The following is a 20,124-nucleotide window of genomic DNA, read 5'->3' on the forward strand; positions in this document are numbered from 1 at the left end:
GATTGAAATATTCAATCTAAAATGTATAATTAGAAATATAAATTAAACGTTCCAGAATACATGTATAAGACGACCATGAAGATTTTGGCTTTATTTATTGGCAGCGATCATAGGAGTTAAAATGAATTTTGAAGGTTCTCCACTTCCCACATTGATAGTTCATTTTCTAGGTTTTGTAAAATATTTTAGCACTTTATTTACTTGGGCCCAATTCAATGATAAATAATGTCTTCATCGCAACAAATAATAGAGTTGTTCACATTTCATTAAATTTACTGTAAAATAAAACTGGCAGACTAAATTTATTAAAAAATATGCATTCACATTTATTAAAAAATAGCACAGCAACTTTCGCAAGCACAAACTATTAATGAACAAATTCAAGGACATTGAACGTGATGTCCTACAATTCATTTTGCATAATTGAATTGAAACACCAGTGTCAAAATTTGCTGAAACAAGCTAATGCGAAACACCAAGCAAATCTCAGCATCAGTAAGGAATGATCTGTAAAATTGCATTAAATTGACGCAATCTACATTAACTCCTGTTAGAAAAACAAAGCTCCACTACAATATACAACGAGCAAGAGGGCAAAGCATGAGGTGAAATAATTGCAAGGGCGGTAAATGGACGGCAACTTAATCCTGCTATGCTCTGCAACGTCAATGTTCAATAGTTTGAAGGATTATACATATTCATCTATACCGTATTGAAAATTATATGACGACACGCTGTACGCCAGTGCATCAATGAAATCTGATAATAGTGAGGAATGTTTTCTCTTTACCATCAAAGAGGTTCAAGGGAACCACTTTTCAATCTTTCCATCCGCGCTTGAAGGCCAGACAGTGCCTTCTCATCCATAGGAAGTACCCCACCGTGCAAAGTATTCTCCGTACCAACATGCTCTACCGTGTGAGGAATCTGACTAGGAGGAACTCCATGATTCAAGTTGTCATTTGCACTCGTCAAGTGCCTACCACCAGATTCTGTACTCCCAGCAGCAGCTGCTAATTGCATACTCTTCATCCTCTCTCTGATTGCATCCAACGTACCACTGGTTACTGCAGTTCATATGTAACTTCTCTTAGTCAATATCATTTCTTCAATGTAAAAATTGGTGCAAAACAAGTAAAATTATGTTAAAGTAAAATTATGTTAAAATACCTCCTGTCATAAATCTATCATTTCTTTGGTCACCTAATGTATAGTCAGAATTTAATGCTCTAGACGTAATGGCATTCACAGGCCTATTCTCCTCACTGTATGATGGGGGTAAATTAAAATTTGTTGGGTCAGGTTTCACATTTAATTTAGCATCACCCAATGGATTTGCATTTACAGGTGAGAGAGGTGCAAAATCAGGGGAAGATATGTTTAAAGATGCTGGTGGAGGAGTAGGCATAGGTAAACTCGAGGGAGTTCTTCCAGCTGCAGCATTCTTTTCCATCTGCCAAAACGTTAAATTCAATTGCCAATCGTCAAATACTCCGAATTTCTCATAGAAATACAAAATGAAGCTCAATTAACATGTGAATAAAAAGTAAATAATCTCAACCTGAGCAAGACCATCTCTAATGTAAGTTCGAAAGGCCTCACTAGCATTTTGAAGCTGAGCAAATATGTCAACCTAAGATAAAGCACAAGAACCTTAATCAAATACGCAAAAATCGTATAGGCTGAACATTTACTTAAATCCATCACATTACATCCTATCTGAAAATTATTATTATTATCATCCATTTTCACTCTAAACCAGAAAAATATATCGCTATTTCTGTTATCTTTACTCTTAATCAAAATACCCTTAACTCTTACCTTAGGGTACAATTGGGTAATCCGATATAGCTCATATAGACCAATTGTGCAAGTTTGCTTCTCCCCGATCTTCTTAAATATAGCAGCCAACTCTTGCTGCAATTTTATTTGACAAACAGAGTCAACGTGAAATATAGGCTTTTAAGTTAAATTGCAGCAAAATAGGATATTAGAACATGACAACACAAGAAAAAACAGTATAAATTATAAAATTTTGAAGACAAACAGAGTCAACTGTGAAATATAGGCTTTTAAGTTAAGTAGCAGCAAAATAGGATATTAGAACATGACAACACAAGAAAAAACAGAATAAATTAGAAACACTTAGATATATCCGTTACTGCCAGGATTGCAAGTTAAATTTTAGGATAATAAGTACAAGTTGAGAATCATCTGTGCTGCCTCACCAACGGAATATATGGCAAGTGGGAGTTAAATAGAAGTAATGGTATTATCGATCCCTTGTGAGGCAAGCAGACAGATTCACACAGATCATTCTTGCCTTATCACCCAATTTTTTAAAAACACCTCACATTTCTCTTCTCCTTCAAGAACAATTACATCTGTTGCTCCATGTCCTACTTATTAATATATTGTATTATAATGTATTTGCGTTTTATAACTTCAAATAACAATTCTAGGTAGAATTTCAAGTTTACAACATTGGATGAAGTTATAGTACACAAGATACCGAGAAATAAAGCATAACTATACCTTTAACTGGGCATCAGCAGAATGGGTCCCAGAGGCTGAATTATTGGTTGCTGAATCTCCCCAATGGTTTTGTCCCCCAGGTCCAGATGCAGTCAACATTCTTGCCGCAGCCAAAGTCTAAAAGTAAAAGGTAGTAGAAATAGAGTATAAATGGGTCTACTTCAACAATAAATCAGATTAATTTGTTTCAGTTCATACCTCAAGATTAAGTTCAATGTATGCAAGGATGATGGGTTGAGGTTTTGCATCAATAGGAACCATTGAAAGATGACCCTTTATCGCTGCACCACGAAGCTTGACAAGTTCATGCAGAACAGTTTTTACCATTCGTAAAGGTTTGTCATCAGCACCAGCCCTGTACAAAAGTAACATTAGCAAATAGAAATGATTCAAGAATTATTTTATAAGAAAAAAATAACAACTTAACCAATCAATCAATACCTTCTTCTAATTTCTTCCATTCCCAAGTCTTGCAGGTACAAATGGATACTTTGAAGAATGCGATCAAGGTCAACATCATATATAGTACTCTGAAGGACCTGCAGCACAAACAAAATACATGTTAATGCTGAACCAAAAAACTTAAATTAATAACTATTCAAGACAAATTATATAAGTTCAAAGAGCGTAAATAAATATCAATAGAATCACATGGAAGAACAATAGATTGGTTAATGGATTTGTTAATGATTGAATATTCAATATATATTAACTACATATTTGGGCCCATTATATAATCATCCAAAAACTAATACTGTTAAATCATCAACCAAATAAAATATTATAACAATTATATGGGGAATGGTGAATGGTAAAATTTAGGGTCAAAATTTCTTCACAAGGTTATCATATTAAAAAGCATAGTAGCCAATCTTAGATATGCTATCACCACAAATTGCGTAGTAGTCTCTATTAGAAACATAAGTAAAAGTTTAAAGTCAAAAGTACTTTAAATTCCTATTCATCATTGATTCATGCTACCTGTGGAAGTTTAAATAAAAAAGGAAATATAATAACCTTATATAGACCCTAGAGTAAATAACAAATTGCTCGGTCCAGAAACCTTGCCTAATAAGTTATGTTACATTAGCCTAATTATCTTCATAAAACCAAAATAGTTTGTTTTATGTTCATATCCTTTACCATTTTGCCGATGGCTGCACATGTTACCTTTGTAAGCTTGATAAGGCATTTTACAACTAGATCAGAAAACTTCTGATTTCTGGAAGCAAGTGACTCGTTTGATGCTGGTGAAGGCCATCTGGATGGATCTAACGGCCGTAAAAGATTGATTAAGACAACAAAGGAAGAAGTACGATCTGCATTATCCTGTTTTGACAATAACTAGTTACTAAAAGACCTGCACTATAATACATCAGCATAATATGCCTCCCATTGCAGATCAACAGATGGGGGGAGATAAAGTTCCTAACCAGAATCTTAAGCATCAACACATTCAATGCTTTCAACAATTGACTTCCATCTTCCATATGAGGAACCCTGTCATCCAAGAGCCACAGAAGCAGCTCAGTAATGAGACTGTCAAGAGTGCTCTCATTTACAGCATGTGCTAATCTTTTATTCTGAAAAGTCTGTATTTCCCAAAACAAATTAGCAATCACAAATAGCTATATTAAAAGACATCAGATGATACAAATTATAACGCCAAAATAAAAAAAGTACCTGCATGAGAGTGTTAAGCACATATTTACAAGATCGTGACGAAGCCCCAGTCAAATTGAAGTCAAAGGTTCTTGCAACCTATTTAAAATAATAAGAAAATATAAAAAACATGAAAATCATTCCCTGAATGAGAAAAGTAGTCTGGAAAGTTATCTCACCTTATTTGCAAGGCATGAAACTAATCTATCTGCATCTTTCACAAGTTCATCCATAACAATACCTTCTGGGTCATTAGAGACCTGACCTAACTCATAACAAATAACTTTCATTCCATCAACAGACTGCAACAAGAAAATAAAAAATCAGAGCTCAACCTTCAATTTCAAAAGAGTAGAAAGCGAAAGGTGTATCTCAAAAGATGTGTGTATATATATGTATGTATGTATAGCATATTATTTAGTTTATTTCACCTGTTCAGGAGATCCAAAAGAAATTATATCAAGTGCTTCATTCCAATCTGGGGGTCCACTAGCAACAGCAGAAGAACGGGAAATCAATTGTCTCTCTATGTTACTATCAGGTTGACCATAATTTTTCCTGAAATCAACATGAGTGATATGGAATAATAAAAAATAGGGATAATTTGGGGCAGGGTTAATTTCCCATTAATAAGGAGGAGAAAATGAATGAATGTCGGTAAAACTTTTACCATACCTCAATATAGGACCAGCAAGAGATCTAGACATCTCTCCACTTTGTTCTGCAACATCAGACCTGGTAATGGAAGCAATAACAGGAAACATTCACTGTCAAACATCTGTATTTAACTTTTTATGTTTAATAATCCCGACAAAAGAAACTCTTCAGTCCAGGTCAGGAAATAGGTTAACTAATCCCACACTTGAGAATGAGAAAGGATACTTAAGCCATAATTATCTCTTAGCTTATTCATGTTGCGTATACACATGTGAGTTCTTACATCAGAGATATGAAGGGAAGAAATAAAAAGTCTATACATAGGGCTCAAGGTGAAAAAGAAGTACAACAAGAAACCAGTTTAACACCCACCCATCATGTTTCTCATAAATCACAAATAAATTATACTTCCTCATAGCTCCTATAAATTGCCTTGTTTCAAATACCAACATGCCAACTTAGAACTCCCATCTACCAGAATTTTATTCGCTAATGGAAAGCCTTGAACCAACCAAACCATCCATGTATTCTCAAAAATCTTCTTTCGAAAGCACTCGTAATCCTACACATGGTGCAAAAGCACTATGGATATTGATAGCCACTTGCACAACCATCATTCTATGAGAAAATTCTATCCGGATGTACAGTGCTAACTTTATTAAATTGGTAGATCAGTTGGCAGTTGACAAGCTCTAAGGTCACGAAAAGCATTATATATATTACAATAATAAGCTAGGATAATAGGACTCAATTCAAGATTGTCCAACTTGAATTTACATAACTTGTGAAGCTTCCATAAGCTCATCGCATAGAGTTGACTCAAACTCTTAGGTAATACAAAAAATAATATTAAGAACCCTATTAATAACATATAGGCATAGCCAAATATTACTAACAAAATAATTCAACATTTCAAATTAATAAAGTGCAATACATTAGTACTAAATAACCTCAAACTACTAAATGTACAAAATATATATATAGATTCATGAAAACATTTTATAAAGGAGTTAACTTCATATTAAACGGATTGAGTCAAGGTATAAAACAGTCCTTGTGAGCTGAATGGGAAAAAAATTTACAGTTAAGTTCAAACACCTTGACTTGAGCGTTTGTACAAAAGTTAAATTGTTTTGCTTAACTAGAACTGTAAAATCATGAAAGAGGTATCTCAAAACAACTGATAGGACCGATGTGAAAGTCATTGTGTAGTTACTATGTTCATTTATACTTCCTTGAAAGGAACTGTATCACGCACATCCATCATAACATTTTCAATATAAATAAGATATTTTTTCGATGTTTTTACCAAAACAAATCATCAAATCCTAAAATATCAACAGCCGTAATCATAGTGCACCTTCCCCCAAAATATTTATGCTACACCAAATAGGAACCCAGCCTCATTTAGTAGATAAAATTATCAAAAGATATCAACAACAAGCAAATGCCCACAAAAAGGAATTAAGTCATGTTTATATTTTCATTTCTAAACAATAATCAGGATCAAGACATCATAGAACAAATTAGAAGGAAAAAATGCATTGACTGAACAGCATAAAATACAGAACAGATTGGAAAGAATGGACACACCCATTTTCCCTGACTGAGCGTCTTAAAATGGCCCTTGCTTCACCAGGCTTCCCTTCCTTCTTCTTTTCCATCTCCCGTACCTAGTAAAGTACACAACCAAAATCATCAAGAACTCAGTATATAACAGGGAGACAAATGACTAAAGGATGTACGGACCTTCCACTTGAATCTATCATCTAACATGCTTCTTTGAGCATCTGAAAGGTTTCCAACAAAATCCCAGATGTCATTACCTGCATACCAAAATTGAAAAATAACTCAGCAAGTTATAGGAGGTGTGAAGAAAAGAATAAAAATTCAGCATCTAAGTTCAGCGACTGAAAAAGTGGATCACTTCACACATGGAGGACATGCCGCACATGCAATTTACACACTAGTGGAAAAACAACCCAATCTAACAAAATACAACAGATGTGCTTTATATCACGAGGCAGAAGGCACGGCTATTTCCCAAGAACGTTGAGAAATAGAGAGATAGTTCTAAAGGGTGTGGCATACCTAGAATCTTATAACAAGTAGCTAGTGTATTTAATGCAGCTTTCCTAGTTTCACCATCCCGTTCTGCTGTCAAACTAGCAACAGCTTGCAATGATTTTAGCTGCCCACCAATCTGTCCACAGAATGTCAGTAGTATTCAAGGAAAACAGTAAGAGTAGAAAATAATTAAAAAATAGAAACAATACCTCAGCAACATGATGATCAATAATAAATCCAACCAAATCAACACATTCAATTCGAGTTCGATTATTCTTGGAACGCAAACCCTCTAATATATAGGGGAAACATTTAGAAGCTGAATATATGGCAACAAATTGTTTGGTCAGCTCGCGCATTTTTTCTCGTACTTTCTCAATGTTATGCCCTAACTGCAACATTAAAATAAGAAATTAACTTCTACTTTTCCATCTATAACACCAAAGTAAGCACACTAATATAACCTAGTACCTTAGTTTAAAACAAAAGTTAGATGAAATCAACTAAACCATTAGAAAGATTAGCAGGAATAATAACATTCTACAAATATAGTTGCTAATATTAACCTTCTCTACAAGGCATGGAAGAAACACTGCCACTTCAGATTCTGTCAGAGTGTAACCCTCCTCCTTCAAGGTGTCAAGCAGTTCTGGAAGAAATTCCAGCACCTGAGCAATTAAATTGAATAAAGTTACAACTGACACCATACATCTTCAAATTAAAGGAAAAAAAGAAGGAAACTGGCATCACAACAAAATTAAAAATAATAGAAACCTTCAATAGACATGTTGTGTTTGATTTGCAAAACTGTAACACAAACCACCTCAGAAGAATGTCCAAAACTTCTATTACTTCCTTAGCAATGGAAGGAAGGGCCTGAAAAGTGCAATTGCAGTTTGTAAGTTCCGGTAAATAAAAAACACTGCAAAAGCATGGAAGTTATTGAGAATGTTATAAGAACAACACCTTCTGTAGCATTTGAAGTCCATCAACTTGCTTCTTAAAATCTGCACTTAAGAGTCTCCTATGTAAATCCTCTCGGAAATACTTCATCATATCATTCTGCAAATTACAGTCACTTTTAATATAATTCAATAGTTATAGAAAGTTGGAGTTATGTATACGTATTCCTCAACAAACAGTCCCACCTCAAGATCTTGAATTTGCTCAGGACGTGGGTCCTCAAACTTACACCTTCGAACCACCATTCTCTCCCTATCTTCCTGCATGTAAGACAATCATGAAGATCACAGTCCAGCAGCACGTATAAATTTAAGATCTCAAGTAAAGTTTGGTAAACCCAACCTCAAACAACATTACCTTATTTGAATCCTTGATATTTAACAAAGCTTGAGACTGAACCACTATATCTTGAACAGATATTGGTTCAGATTTAGTGCCCTTTGTTGCCACAGCTCTCTGTTGAGATGTAGAAATAAATAGTTAGAAAATCCAAACAAATCTAAGAAATTAACAAAAAAGAAGAAAAAACTACCGAAGATGCAGCTCTATTTCCATGTTTTGAAACACCATTAGCAGTTGATTTCCCCCCCTTCAATTTTGCTGGTGCACCCACTGAAACCGATTTGGACACCACAGATGACTCTAAAAAAATAACTGTGTAGGTAAGATAAAAATAAGAACAGACTCACCATGATTAACAAAGAAGAATGAGAACATACCTTGAAAAGCTCCATATGGTTTCAACTTCTCAAGAACCAGAGTCAGTGCTGGTCCATGAATGTCTTTAACTATTTTTTCAATCTGGAAAAACAAATTAAAGATGCTTGGGTACCACATTAATACTAAGGAAGCAAGGGAAGAAAAAAGCAGTCTTTTAAAACAAATACCATTTCATGTCCACTAACTCTCAGTATCTCATTAATGCAAGCTTCTGCTGCCTTGCGAACATCAGAAGATTTATCCTAAGAATAAGCCATCATAAATTTTGTTCAAAAGAATAGTATAAATTAGAACTAATTTGAGAAATATTATAGCCACAAAATCAGAAAGTTGAGTAACCAGACTGTACTGTCATTGCAGAAGAGGCAGGCTTCAGCAGTTGTGCAGCTTCAGCAAAACTACTTAACCCAGAAAGTTGCTTAGATAACCAATCAAAAAGATCCTTACGCCCATCTGCACCAATTTTAGAGTCCACCAAAGCAATTGCAATGTATGGAACCTAAAACAAAAACCATACTCAGGACATTGATACTATGGACACAGAACAACAGAACATAGGATAACGACAGACCATTTTATCAAGATGAACAGCAGCCAGCCAAGAATCTAATGTATTCAGTACACATTCTCTCATGTGCTTCTTGTTGTCACCAAGACATTTCAATATATCAGACAGAATACCCTGGACAAACCGTTGAAATTAAGTCACGTAGCAAACAGCAAAAGAACAGTACCAATTATTTAAAAATATGAAGGCATAACAGAATCCTCATACCTTGCTGGCCTTCTCTACAACTTGCCCCATTGCAGATGCAACATTGCCAATTGTTGTCAAGGTAGCCATGACGATGTTTTTGTTGCTATCAAAGAGTCGTCCCCTGAGAGCTCCAAATAACTCACCTGGTAAAAAAGCCAGTTAAAAACAAATAAAATGACAAACCAAGTCGAAAATATATCACACATCTTATTTAATGGGCTAAAGGTTGATGAAATACCAGTTCCAGTTGCTTGAATGCGCTTATTAGCCTCTTCCAATATTTTGTTTACAGCATCAACAGACTCCATACGAACCTATAGTATGCACAGCAAAATTAGAAGCAACAATGCAACAAAATACTTCCTTAATAACTGAAAACCCAAAACAACCATAAATACAAAATTAAAAGCAAACTGCATGCTCTTATCAAACAAACCTTCCAATCAGGGCTTTCCAAGCTCTTCAGAAGAGTTTGAGTGATCTTTCCACTGATGTCTTCACGAGGCAAGCCATCAAGTCCACCAGCAACAACAGATGAAGAGGAATCCGAAGTCCTGACAGTTCTCTTGGTAACTACAGATGCTCCCTGAAGCAGTCGAAATTATATGACAACACTAGGAAAACCAAGACGTAACTTACAACATACCTCACCAAACACAACATACCTCAAAAGGATTCTTCTCATACTCCGTATCAAGGGCACTAAGCAGTGCAGGCTTTACATCAGTAAGAAACCCTTTAATGTCTGCAAGAAGAGAAAGCTCCTTAGAGCCTTCAAAACATACTTGAGAAGAAAATATTAAACACAAATTTACCTGGACCAACAAATCTATGCAGAACACCCAAGAGCTTAATTGATGCATTTCTAGTAGCAGCAGTACTTGACTGCAGCCCAGTGTCTTTAAGAAAATCAATTAAATCCTGCATAATAAGATTTGCATTAAAAAGTTGGAAACTTTAAGCAAAACATTCCACAAAAAATACAAAAAATAAAACATCTATAATGCACCTTAAGCTTAATATGAGAGACACCAAAATCCTCGACAGCAGAAACCATCCACAAAATTCCCTCACTGAGAACCTTAGGATTCTTATGCTCCTTCATGATCTTGTAAAGCTACAATTAAAAAAAACAAAGTTTTCAAAACATTATGTTTTAATACGCAAGATAAACAAAATCAATAATATGCATCCAAAATCAATAATATGCAAGATAAAAAAACTGAACTTCAATTGAATCCAGACTCAGGCACCATCTTAATAACGGGAATTAATTACAAAAATTAAACCGCTACACTAAAACTGTTCTACCGTAAGCTAATTACTGGTATTTGACTGGTATTACAGTCACAAACTTACAATATTTTAAAACTACGCACAACCATCATTTTTAACTCTAAAATTTTGTCTTGCTTCTCGAAAAAATTATATTATTTAAGATTACTAAGAAATTATGAGATTCAACTTTGAAATATATAACTTAACTTGATTAACCAGATAGTAAAGAATTTGGTATAAAAAAAAATATACATGTGATATCATTTTGCTAAGCGAACCATCTTTCACAAAAACAAGCATAATTGACTAAATTCACCTTGTATATATGTTTATACTGTTAACACTAGTCACAGACAACAGTGCAAACAACGACACTCAACAGTGTAACACAAAAAGAGTTGCTGATAGAACATAATTTTATTTACCATATTCAAAACAAAAAAACAAAAGTACACTTATGCCCTAACAACTCGTATGTTTATAGGATTCAATGGCTAGGAGCACACTCTTGCCCTAACAACTAAAATATATGCTTATCACGGGCAACCCATGCTTACTCTTTCCAAAATGAATCCTGGACCAACAGCTTCACACAAAGTACTCAGGCATTTCATAGCATGTGCACGTGTCTTAATATCTGCCACACGTTCACTTAGTCCTAAAATTGAAAAACAAGTCGCAAATCAGAATAGTCATTCCTAAAGTAAACACAGTTTATTAATGGTAATAGCTAAACTACCCACCTGAAAGACAAAGTACTGCACACTTCTTTGGAAATTTCGCTGCAGTCGAACCTATATGATTGACCACTTCAATAACCTGCTGCTGAACCTGCACAAGGAAACACAAGCTAAGGGGCCCTCTTAAAATCTCCTTCCTATGTTTCACAACAAACCATAAAAAATAGAACATTTTAAATTCCAAAGAAACTATTTTAGAACCTGAACATTTTTCTCGCCCCATCCAGGTAAAGTGCAGAGTAAACGAATCAAAATTTCTGCTGATTGGTTGAGGTCCTGTAAGCTTTCTACCTGCTGTTTCAGTGAAGAAATGGCTGCAAAAATCTAACTTCAGCAGCCTTATTTTATCAAGCGCTTCATAAAGGCAAAAGCAGAAAATTACAAGGAAAACAGACAATATTTTGTTATCTTTCATTCCCATCTCTTCTGACCAGAGAGAATGGCAGGCCATATTTCAAATTACAAGGAAAGCAGGATAGATTTTATTCAAGTGCGGATATGGCAGGCCCAATTTCACATTACCAAATGGACAATCTAAAAATAAAACAATTACACTTTATACAAAAATTTAAACTGAGACTCCATTTAAAATACAACAGATTAGTTACTAGCAATTTAGTTCTATGCTCAGAATAAAACTTATGTTACAGGATAAAACCGATCCATCAAAAGAGCAACTCGTCATAATAGACATTGTTATAATGATTCAGAGGTTAAATCATCGACCAGACAACCCACCCCCACCCTGTTTACCAACATGCTTCCTCCCAATATGAATAATAAAAAATAAACAAAGTCACTACAAGTAGGGGACTGCCAACCTTCTAGACGCTCTTTCCACACTGCACTTTTCAATAGAGCAATAGTATCTGACTGTATAAGAGAACCTATTCGACTTTCAATCTCTTCAAGACTCATCTCAGTAGGCTGCATAATGTTAGACACACAGATTAAATAAATATAATTAGTTATCAAAGAAACAGAAATAATATTCAGATCAAATAGAAAGAGAACAGACAGACATCAATTTACCTCAACATCTTCAGGTGGTTCAATTGATTTTGAAGCCTTCACCTGTGCAACTCCATCAGTTTTTTTGTTTGTGCCAGACTTTACAGCCCCTCCTCCTTTCTTAGTGACAGGCTAGAATGTGCAAAATATTTAACAAATCAACTTGCATTCATCAGAAATACAATAATAATATCATCATATTTTAAATAAATAGCAAGATACAATCTTACAGCTGACTGAACAGGTCTCTTTCCACTAAGCATGCTGGCTGCTGACCTTTTGACAAATGCACTTTCAGAGGTCTGTAAGCAAATCAAGTGACATATAAATGTTGTTCTCCAATATATACATTCAACTTTGAAATTAAATCATTCACAAGTTTGTATTCTCTAATACTTAACATGGTTCTCAAATTCATGTCCAAAACCTATTCTAGCAATTTAGCATTCATATTACATGTGATATTTAAGGTAAAAATTGGAATCGCATTTTTTTTAATGATTGCTCAAAACCTATGGGAGGGAGATGGATTGATCCATGAAAGGGAAACTGGGCAGGGAAAACTTCCAAACTACAAATAATCCAACTAAATCTTGGAGCAACACATGAATGAAATGAAACTGAAGTCAGATTTCTTGAGCTAAAAACTAAATTGAAGAAAAGTAAACCCACCTCCGCAGAAGATGCACTTGCCCGGGTATTTTGCACAGAAGCTGGAACATCATTACCAAGTGTCACAGCATAAAACAAACATATTTACACATTAAACATCAATAAATCACAAATTAGAGAATGACTCAAATTAGGAAAGCCCTAGTCTTTCAAAAAAAGCCCAAAACTTGCTTTTTCTCTTCACATTTATTTTTTTTTATAATAAATAAAAAGTACAAACCTGCAGAAGAACCAACAGGCACAGCATCCTCAGAACCTGAAATCATTTCAGAAAGCTTCTTTCTTCTAACATCATCAAGTTTCTCCAATGACCGCTCAAGAGGTCTCATGCCAACCAACTATTTAACAGAGTGAAGGAAATAATGTTCAGAACCTCAACAGCAAAAACATATTCTAAAGCAAAGAGAAAGATGTAGTTGAAACAAGTTTTACCTTAGCTATTGCAGCCAATGCTGAAAAGGCAGCGTCCCTGACTTCAGGAGTGCCATCGTTTAGGCACTGAAATATCCATATTTTAGCATTTAAAAAAAGTAAGACATACATTTACAGTGTATTTTTTACAGAATTGAAATAAATCGTATTCTAGAATAAACAGCAGCTCAGAACTTGAGAACTAAACACAAGGCAAATAATCACAACTGTTGTCATGCAGTTTATTAAATCGTGTTTTGAGTGATATTTAATTAAAAATATCTAAAACTGCTGAGCCAAAGACTCTAAAATAACTTTTAAAATCCACCAAAAAAACAAAAACAAGCCCGCTAAATAAAATTAAACAGTAAGAGCAAACTGACCTCCATACAGATTGGAACATAATCCTTGTGCACCTTTGTAACAACACTCTTGTTACTTGTTTCAATACAAAATGTCACCCAGGTCAAGGATAACGATCGCACAAGAGGGACTTTGTTTTTTGTGGCTGTCTTAACATCTGCAACAGATTACACATAATACATTAAAGAAGAAGCAAACATAAAACACTAATGACACGATTATTTAAGGTCAACATACAGAAATACAAACAATAACTTACAACAGACTACAAAAACAACATACCGATCTAAATCATGGGGTGTTTAATAAGGGTAGTTAAAAAAGTGATGTGAATCTACAGCTAAATAAATAACAACAAGAAAATATTGAATGACTTTTACATCATGTCTTGCAGAGGATACGGAATCTAAGGGGAAAATAACACCAAAAATCCTTTGTTCTGACATCTGTGGTTAGTGATGCAAGATAAATATCATAATAGTCAGTTTGGGACTAATAAACTTCACCAGGAAAAGCACTAAACAGTGCAGGGCAAGGCCACAGAAGTTGAGTATTTACAAAAAATAATGCTAGAGATGAGATTCTTTAAAACAAGCAACTAAATTATTTAACCTATAACCTTTCAAACAAAAGACTATCAAGTTGAATAAAAAAATCAAGGATGTAAAACATGCCTTCAATGATATCTATGAGGCTGATGCATCCAGCTTTATGCATCGCTTGAAGAGTCTGTATCAATGCCTCAGCCAAAGCAGGTTTTTTTTCCTTCAACTTTTCCTGTTCATCACAAAGAAACATAATAAGCAAGCAATATTTGAAGAGTGAATTATTAATTTGTGTATAAATACAATTCACTATTTACTTTAACAGGAATTTCCTTGCAAACTAGAAGCACCTTTCTGATGTTAACACCTCTAACAGCATACAAAACAGAAGACAATCAACCTTCTCCTAAACAAAATCAATGACTTCCTCAAAAGACACAGCAGTAACAGAAATTTAAGGTGATGAGCAAGTCAAAATGAGAAAGATCACACTCTCTACCATTTCTGCAGATAAACCAATTTAAATAAAACAGATAATGACTTTATTGGAATTAAATGGAAGGAATACAGATTAACTACTGCTGCTACATGTAACAAATAACCAATGAAGAATATGAAGTAAATGGACCGAAAAGTAAAAAGCATTCATTTGTTAACCCCTCGTACATTTGGCTGTAGGATAGTACTTACAAGCAAAACAGGCAATAAAAAGCGAGAACTCGCGGAAAAATGAGTTCTTAATCCACGAGCAAGATTGCCAATAGCCTGAACAGCTTCAACTGCAACAGCAATATTCACATCTGTAATCAGCTGCAAGCAAGAACGACCAGTTAAACTTTTAGCAAACAAAAATACATCAGTAACAAAGAAAATACATAAATAAATAAATAAAATAAAATCAATATCAAGTCAACTATGTCCCTGGTCACAAAAATGACCATGATTCACATAAACAATTAAACTTCAGAGTAAGAAAAGAACAAAATGCACCACTACCAACTTCACAAATATAAAGCAACATTTGCCCTTTACAATATAGTCATAGTCATATGATACAATACAAACAGGCAAATGCATCTTTGAGCACAAAGATGTTTAAAAAATATTGGACTTTACATTTACATAAGCAAATCCTAACCTCCACAAAACAGGGAGAAAGCCTGGAAGAAATTGCCCAGCAATAAACAGAAAGAAATTTCAATGAAAGAGGGCACAAACTAATAGAAGTGGTAACTCTTCAGTAGACGAACTTTAACTGAAAATTATGCCCCAATACTTTTAAATTCATGTCAGTGGCAAAACTAAAAACCAAACCCAGTCATTTTAACTTCTGAAAGTCAACTATGCATCAACACATGAGATATCCTAAAAGTCTCTAGGAAACATACAAATATTTGAGTGAAAATGTAGACCCAAACAATGTCAAAGCTTTGTACAGAAAAAGCCACGATGCATCATTTCTATAAAACACAAACATGTACAAGATACCTTCTTTAAGGTCCGACAAACTTCAGAGAAATCACCAGGAGAAATTCTTTTAGTTGATGCAAGCTTTGTTAGCTCAGCAACAGCTTCCTTCCTTTCAGACCATTTGGTGGCTTTCTGAACATTACCGAGACAAAAGTAAACAACAAACTTAGGCAGATTCAAAGCATGTAACAAAAGTAAAGGTACAATAGTTAATGAGCACAAAATCTAAGAGAAAGGGCAGATAACTGACCACTCCATCCCAAAATCCTGACTTCTCCAAAGGAGTCAATATATCAACAGGATCAACAAGTTCATATTCATCAATTTCTTGAGGAGCTAATTATGAAAGCATTTACAACAAAAAAAGGCATAAATCAGTATTACAGAGGAAAGACAACAATGTCTAAAAATAAGAAAAACATACTCCAGATACAAAATTTTGCATACCATCATTCCCAGAATCTTCAGTAGGGCCAGGACCCACAATCTCTGACACAGCTTCCTGTTCAGGTTCCTTGTCTTGCTCAGATCTAAAAACATGACGGAATATTTGATTAGGATGGCATTAATACAGTTAAGCCAATAAATGTTTCACATCAACATATTTAACTAAAAAAGATCAACACCAGTGGTATAAGCAAAAGGTTGTGTTTGATGAAAGTTGGTCACAGACCAGTGGCTAACGCCATCTGTTGTTGGTAAAACCTTATGAAGTAAAGTTAGAAAAGGAAGGAACTACAACCTAGACTTACATCAAATATTTGACTTCAAAATTTGATATGGATGCAACAAAAGCGCTTTGTAGAACTCAAAAATGCTCCATACTTTTTTATGGTACTAAATTTATGTAAGATGCCCTCTTAATTTAAGTTTCGATTACTCACTCTTCAACACATCACTTATCACATTCAAATAGAAAAAAATAAATACAAAAATAAAATGAAGTAAAAAGAATATGGACATAAGTCATGCGTGTCCCAGTAAGTACGGAAAGAACCTATCATTGTACTGAACACTCAGTAAGGAGAAATTCAAAGCAAAAGTATTAAAATCAAGCATCCACCTTATTTTACGGGTTGGCTTTGCTGTTCCAGTAACATTTACAAGTTCTGCTTCTAGCTCTTTTTTCTACAAGAATGGGAAAAAGGGAGTGTATGATTTCTTTATGGAGGAGAAAATAATAAAATAAAACTAGAAAAAATATACAACCATTCTAACTTACCATTGTATCTCTCATTTTCTCAAACAAAATTGACTTTACACTATCTTTACCAATCCAACGGCAAAGCTCGAGGGTCAACCCTTTAGAGGATGCACGAACATTTTGATCTTGATGATCAAAGAGTTCTGGAAGCATCTTCAAAAGTCTTTTGGGGGGCACAATTTTTGCTCCAAATTCACTAGCAGCATAAAAAATAATAATAATTCTATAAAATCTGTAAAAGAAAACACCTATAATAGATATTGCAACAAAGATTCCAAACCTTAAAGCTTGAAACATAACATCTATTGCAGGTACCACCGCTTTAGCAACTTTGTTTTTTATTGCTTTCTCCATCGCATCCTAAAATTACCAAAAGCCTTCAAAAATTATTGGAAAGGAATAATATCATAAGTAGACCTGAATTATTAATGTATAAACCCCAAATAATTCACCACATTGGAAACCAAATTTGAAATTAATTGTTTGAGGCACCAAACGTTGGAATTAAAACAAATGTTAAAATGTATATTTGGACCCATAGAACATAATTAAATTATAAAGGGTTTTCCTACTAACAATTTGCACTTTTTTAATGTACCATATCTTAATTTATTTTTATATAAATTAAAATTTCGATAGATCCTAATAATTGAGGGGGCATATGTAACGTAGTGTATGATAAAATTACCAACAGCTAAGAGAAAGAAACAGAAACAGGAAGAATATGACTAGTAAATGCACTGCTATTGACTAGTCAAATCCAAACAGAACTCACCATGTAAAACATTTCCAGAATTGGTGATAAAGAAATTGTAAAACAAAGCTAAGTGAAATAAAAAATAAAAAATAAAATAGTTTCAAGGATAAAACCATGAAAATATAAAAGAAAACGGACCCATAAATAATATATTATTTTTAAAAAGGATTTTACCTATTATTAGTTGATGACATTTTTTCCATACATCAAACCCTTGATAAAAGTAATAAATAACACTAACCAGTAAAATTCAAAATATTATTTTAGTAGACATGATGACATTCAGAATACAGTATTTTGCAAAAAAGAAAAAAAAAAAAAAAACAATGTAAATCATCCATTCAATCAAAACTAAAGGAAAACATCAAGAATACAATCTCAATATGAAAACTGTAACTAAATCCCTGGTGTCGGTTACTGTTAAAACAGCACCAGAAAACAACCAATTACTGAGAGATAGAGGGGGAAAGTTGTGTCACTGCCCAGCGGCTCCAAAGAAAGACAAAATTCGAAAGAATCAAATAGATGAACACATAAACTTCGGTCTCTTCATCACCAACAAACTGAGAGGCAATATAGTACCCATTAACTTCAAAAATTGTCCGCTCATGAATGCTATAACTGGCAGAAAGCAAGCAAGATAAAAATCGCATTCGAAAGAACTTGAAAAAGCATAAAAGAATAAGCACTGCGATTAGGACTTCGTGAATACTACTTTCATGTCCGCGATCATTGCCAACACAAGTTTAAAATAATGACATAAACAGAACACACATCACAACTGAAACAAAAATGCATGACCAATCTCAACTCGGCTAGACACAAGACAAACCCCTCCCTCACAAACAAAAAGGAGAAGGCCGTTTAATAGCAAAGAAGCTAAATAAATGGTACCAGAAACGCATCCACGGCCTCCAATTCCACCCATAACAAAAACACTGCCTGAGCCTTCTCCACTGTCTTTGGCCTTCCCGTCAGACATTTAGCCACAACCGCATCGCAGACCTCCTTCCCGTACCTACTCCGAAATTCAAATTCAAATTTAAATTTAAACACGAACGGTAACTTCTTTGAAACAAAAACATGCAAACAAATTAAAATCCAAAAACCAAAAGCAGCGAAATCCTCACCTCCCGGCATCGGCATCCGCAGCTCGCAGGTAAGCAATCAAAGCATCCAGCGCCTTCTCCTGCACCGGCGCATTTGAATCCGCCACTGTCTTTTTGAAAAAATGTCCTGCCAAATTCAAAAAAAAAAACAAGGAACAAAACCAAGCATCAAGATCCAAACGAAAATGCACCTTAGCAAATAATAACTCGGCAGAGAACCGCATCCAGATCCACCATAGGGAGATCGAAAAACGAATCGAAAACTTAAAAACCCTAACCGAAGAGGAAAAAAACACCTACCGAATTCGCGGATGCGAGAGTCCTTAGGATCGGTGATGGAGTCGCAGAGCGAGGCCAAATCGATGTTCGCCTCGTTGCGCACTTTCCAATTCTTGTGAAAGAGGCGATCCTCCCACGGCAATTTTTTGGCCTCCTTCAACAACTTCTCTTCCTCCGACATTGTTGTTTCTCTCCTATCAAACTACAATCCTCAGGTCTCAAACCTATCGATCTCCGCCGAATCCTATAGAGAGAAAGAAGAGTGTTCGTGATTGTTTCCGTGTGTGTTTGGTGATATTTTGGATTTGGGAGAGTGCCGGCGAGGGAAGGGGGGTGGGGAATGTAGAAGAAACGGTGAATGAGCGTGCAAAGGCTTTTGTATATTTGCTTCAAAAACACAACAGAGAGAGAAAGAGGGGATTTTTGTTTTGGATTTTTTTCTTATTTATATATTTATTTAATTGGTTTTCCTTGGGCACTTGGGACGGGGATGGTGGTATATTGGTATTTACGTTTTTCCTTACCCACATTCCTTTCGTGCGCGTGTCGACTCAACGCCAATTTTGAATTGAGATCTCCCTCATAAGTCACACATCAGCATCACACAAGGAGAGTTTGTTTTTAGTTGTTCTCTATTAGTGAAATTTTGGCAGTTATATCTTACCGTCATCCTCTTTCATATTTTCATTCCGTTCTCTTTAATCATTAAAAAGGTTTTTATTTTTTATTTTTTTTCAAATCAACAGTCAAATACATATATATATATATATATATATATATATATATGTATATATATAATATAAATATATAAGATTAATGATTTATAACCTATTGATTTTTGTAACTGTTCCTGCTATACATTTTTTTCACCTTTGTTATAATAAAAGGTCATATAAGAACTTAAAAGTCTTTCAATTAATTAAA

At 34.6% G+C, this 20,124-nt stretch overlaps 1 protein-coding gene across 3 annotated transcripts; it reads right to left on the reverse strand.

Annotated features, from left to right (window-relative positions):
- Positions 1-349: 349 nt before the first annotated feature.
- On the reverse strand, positions 350-19,588 carry MOR1 (ARM repeat superfamily protein). Of its 3 annotated transcripts, none has more exons than XM_088097901.1 (54): positions 19,222-19,588; positions 18,943-19,048; positions 18,707-18,830; positions 17,336-17,415; positions 17,074-17,251; positions 16,915-16,979; positions 16,299-16,381; positions 16,102-16,187; positions 15,870-15,983; positions 15,072-15,191; positions 14,511-14,613; positions 13,857-13,993; positions 13,495-13,560; positions 13,283-13,400; positions 13,063-13,103; positions 12,621-12,692; positions 12,412-12,522; positions 12,201-12,306; positions 11,581-11,693; positions 11,383-11,470; positions 11,197-11,297; positions 10,371-10,478; positions 10,177-10,282; positions 10,027-10,106; positions 9,798-9,947; positions 9,600-9,675; positions 9,380-9,504; positions 9,176-9,286; positions 8,954-9,103; positions 8,772-8,846; positions 8,604-8,685; positions 8,417-8,526; positions 8,242-8,340; positions 8,070-8,144; positions 7,888-7,983; positions 7,696-7,797; positions 7,488-7,589; positions 7,131-7,313; positions 6,946-7,057; positions 6,604-6,680; positions 6,448-6,527; positions 4,873-4,932; positions 4,629-4,686; positions 4,377-4,499; positions 4,219-4,296; positions 3,969-4,127; positions 3,706-3,864; positions 2,977-3,074; positions 2,734-2,890; positions 2,536-2,652; positions 1,822-1,917; positions 1,562-1,633; positions 1,171-1,453; positions 350-1,067 (listed from the first exon to the last, which is right to left on the reverse strand). In XM_088097901.1, the coding sequence occupies exons 1-54, from the start codon at positions 19,379-19,381 to the stop codon at positions 793-795; spliced, it is 6,006 nt and encodes a 2,001-aa protein (XP_087954027.1). In that variant the 5' UTR covers positions 19,382-19,588; the 3' UTR covers positions 350-792. The 3 variants fall into 3 exon arrangements, with proteins under 3 accessions (XP_087954027.1, XP_087954026.1, XP_047149304.2); XM_088097900.1 differs by having other exon boundaries at positions 4,629-4,755; positions 8,417-8,496; positions 19,222-19,587; XM_047293348.2 differs by having other exon boundaries at positions 4,629-4,755; positions 19,222-19,587.
- Positions 19,589-20,124: the final 536 nt, after the last annotated feature.

The sequence above is a fragment of the Vigna umbellata genome, chromosome 8, assembly GCF_029865625.1.
Source record: "Vigna umbellata cultivar VRB3 chromosome 8, Vumbellata_1.0, whole genome shotgun sequence".
Taxonomy (NCBI): Eukaryota; Viridiplantae; Streptophyta; class Magnoliopsida; order Fabales; family Fabaceae; genus Vigna; species Vigna umbellata.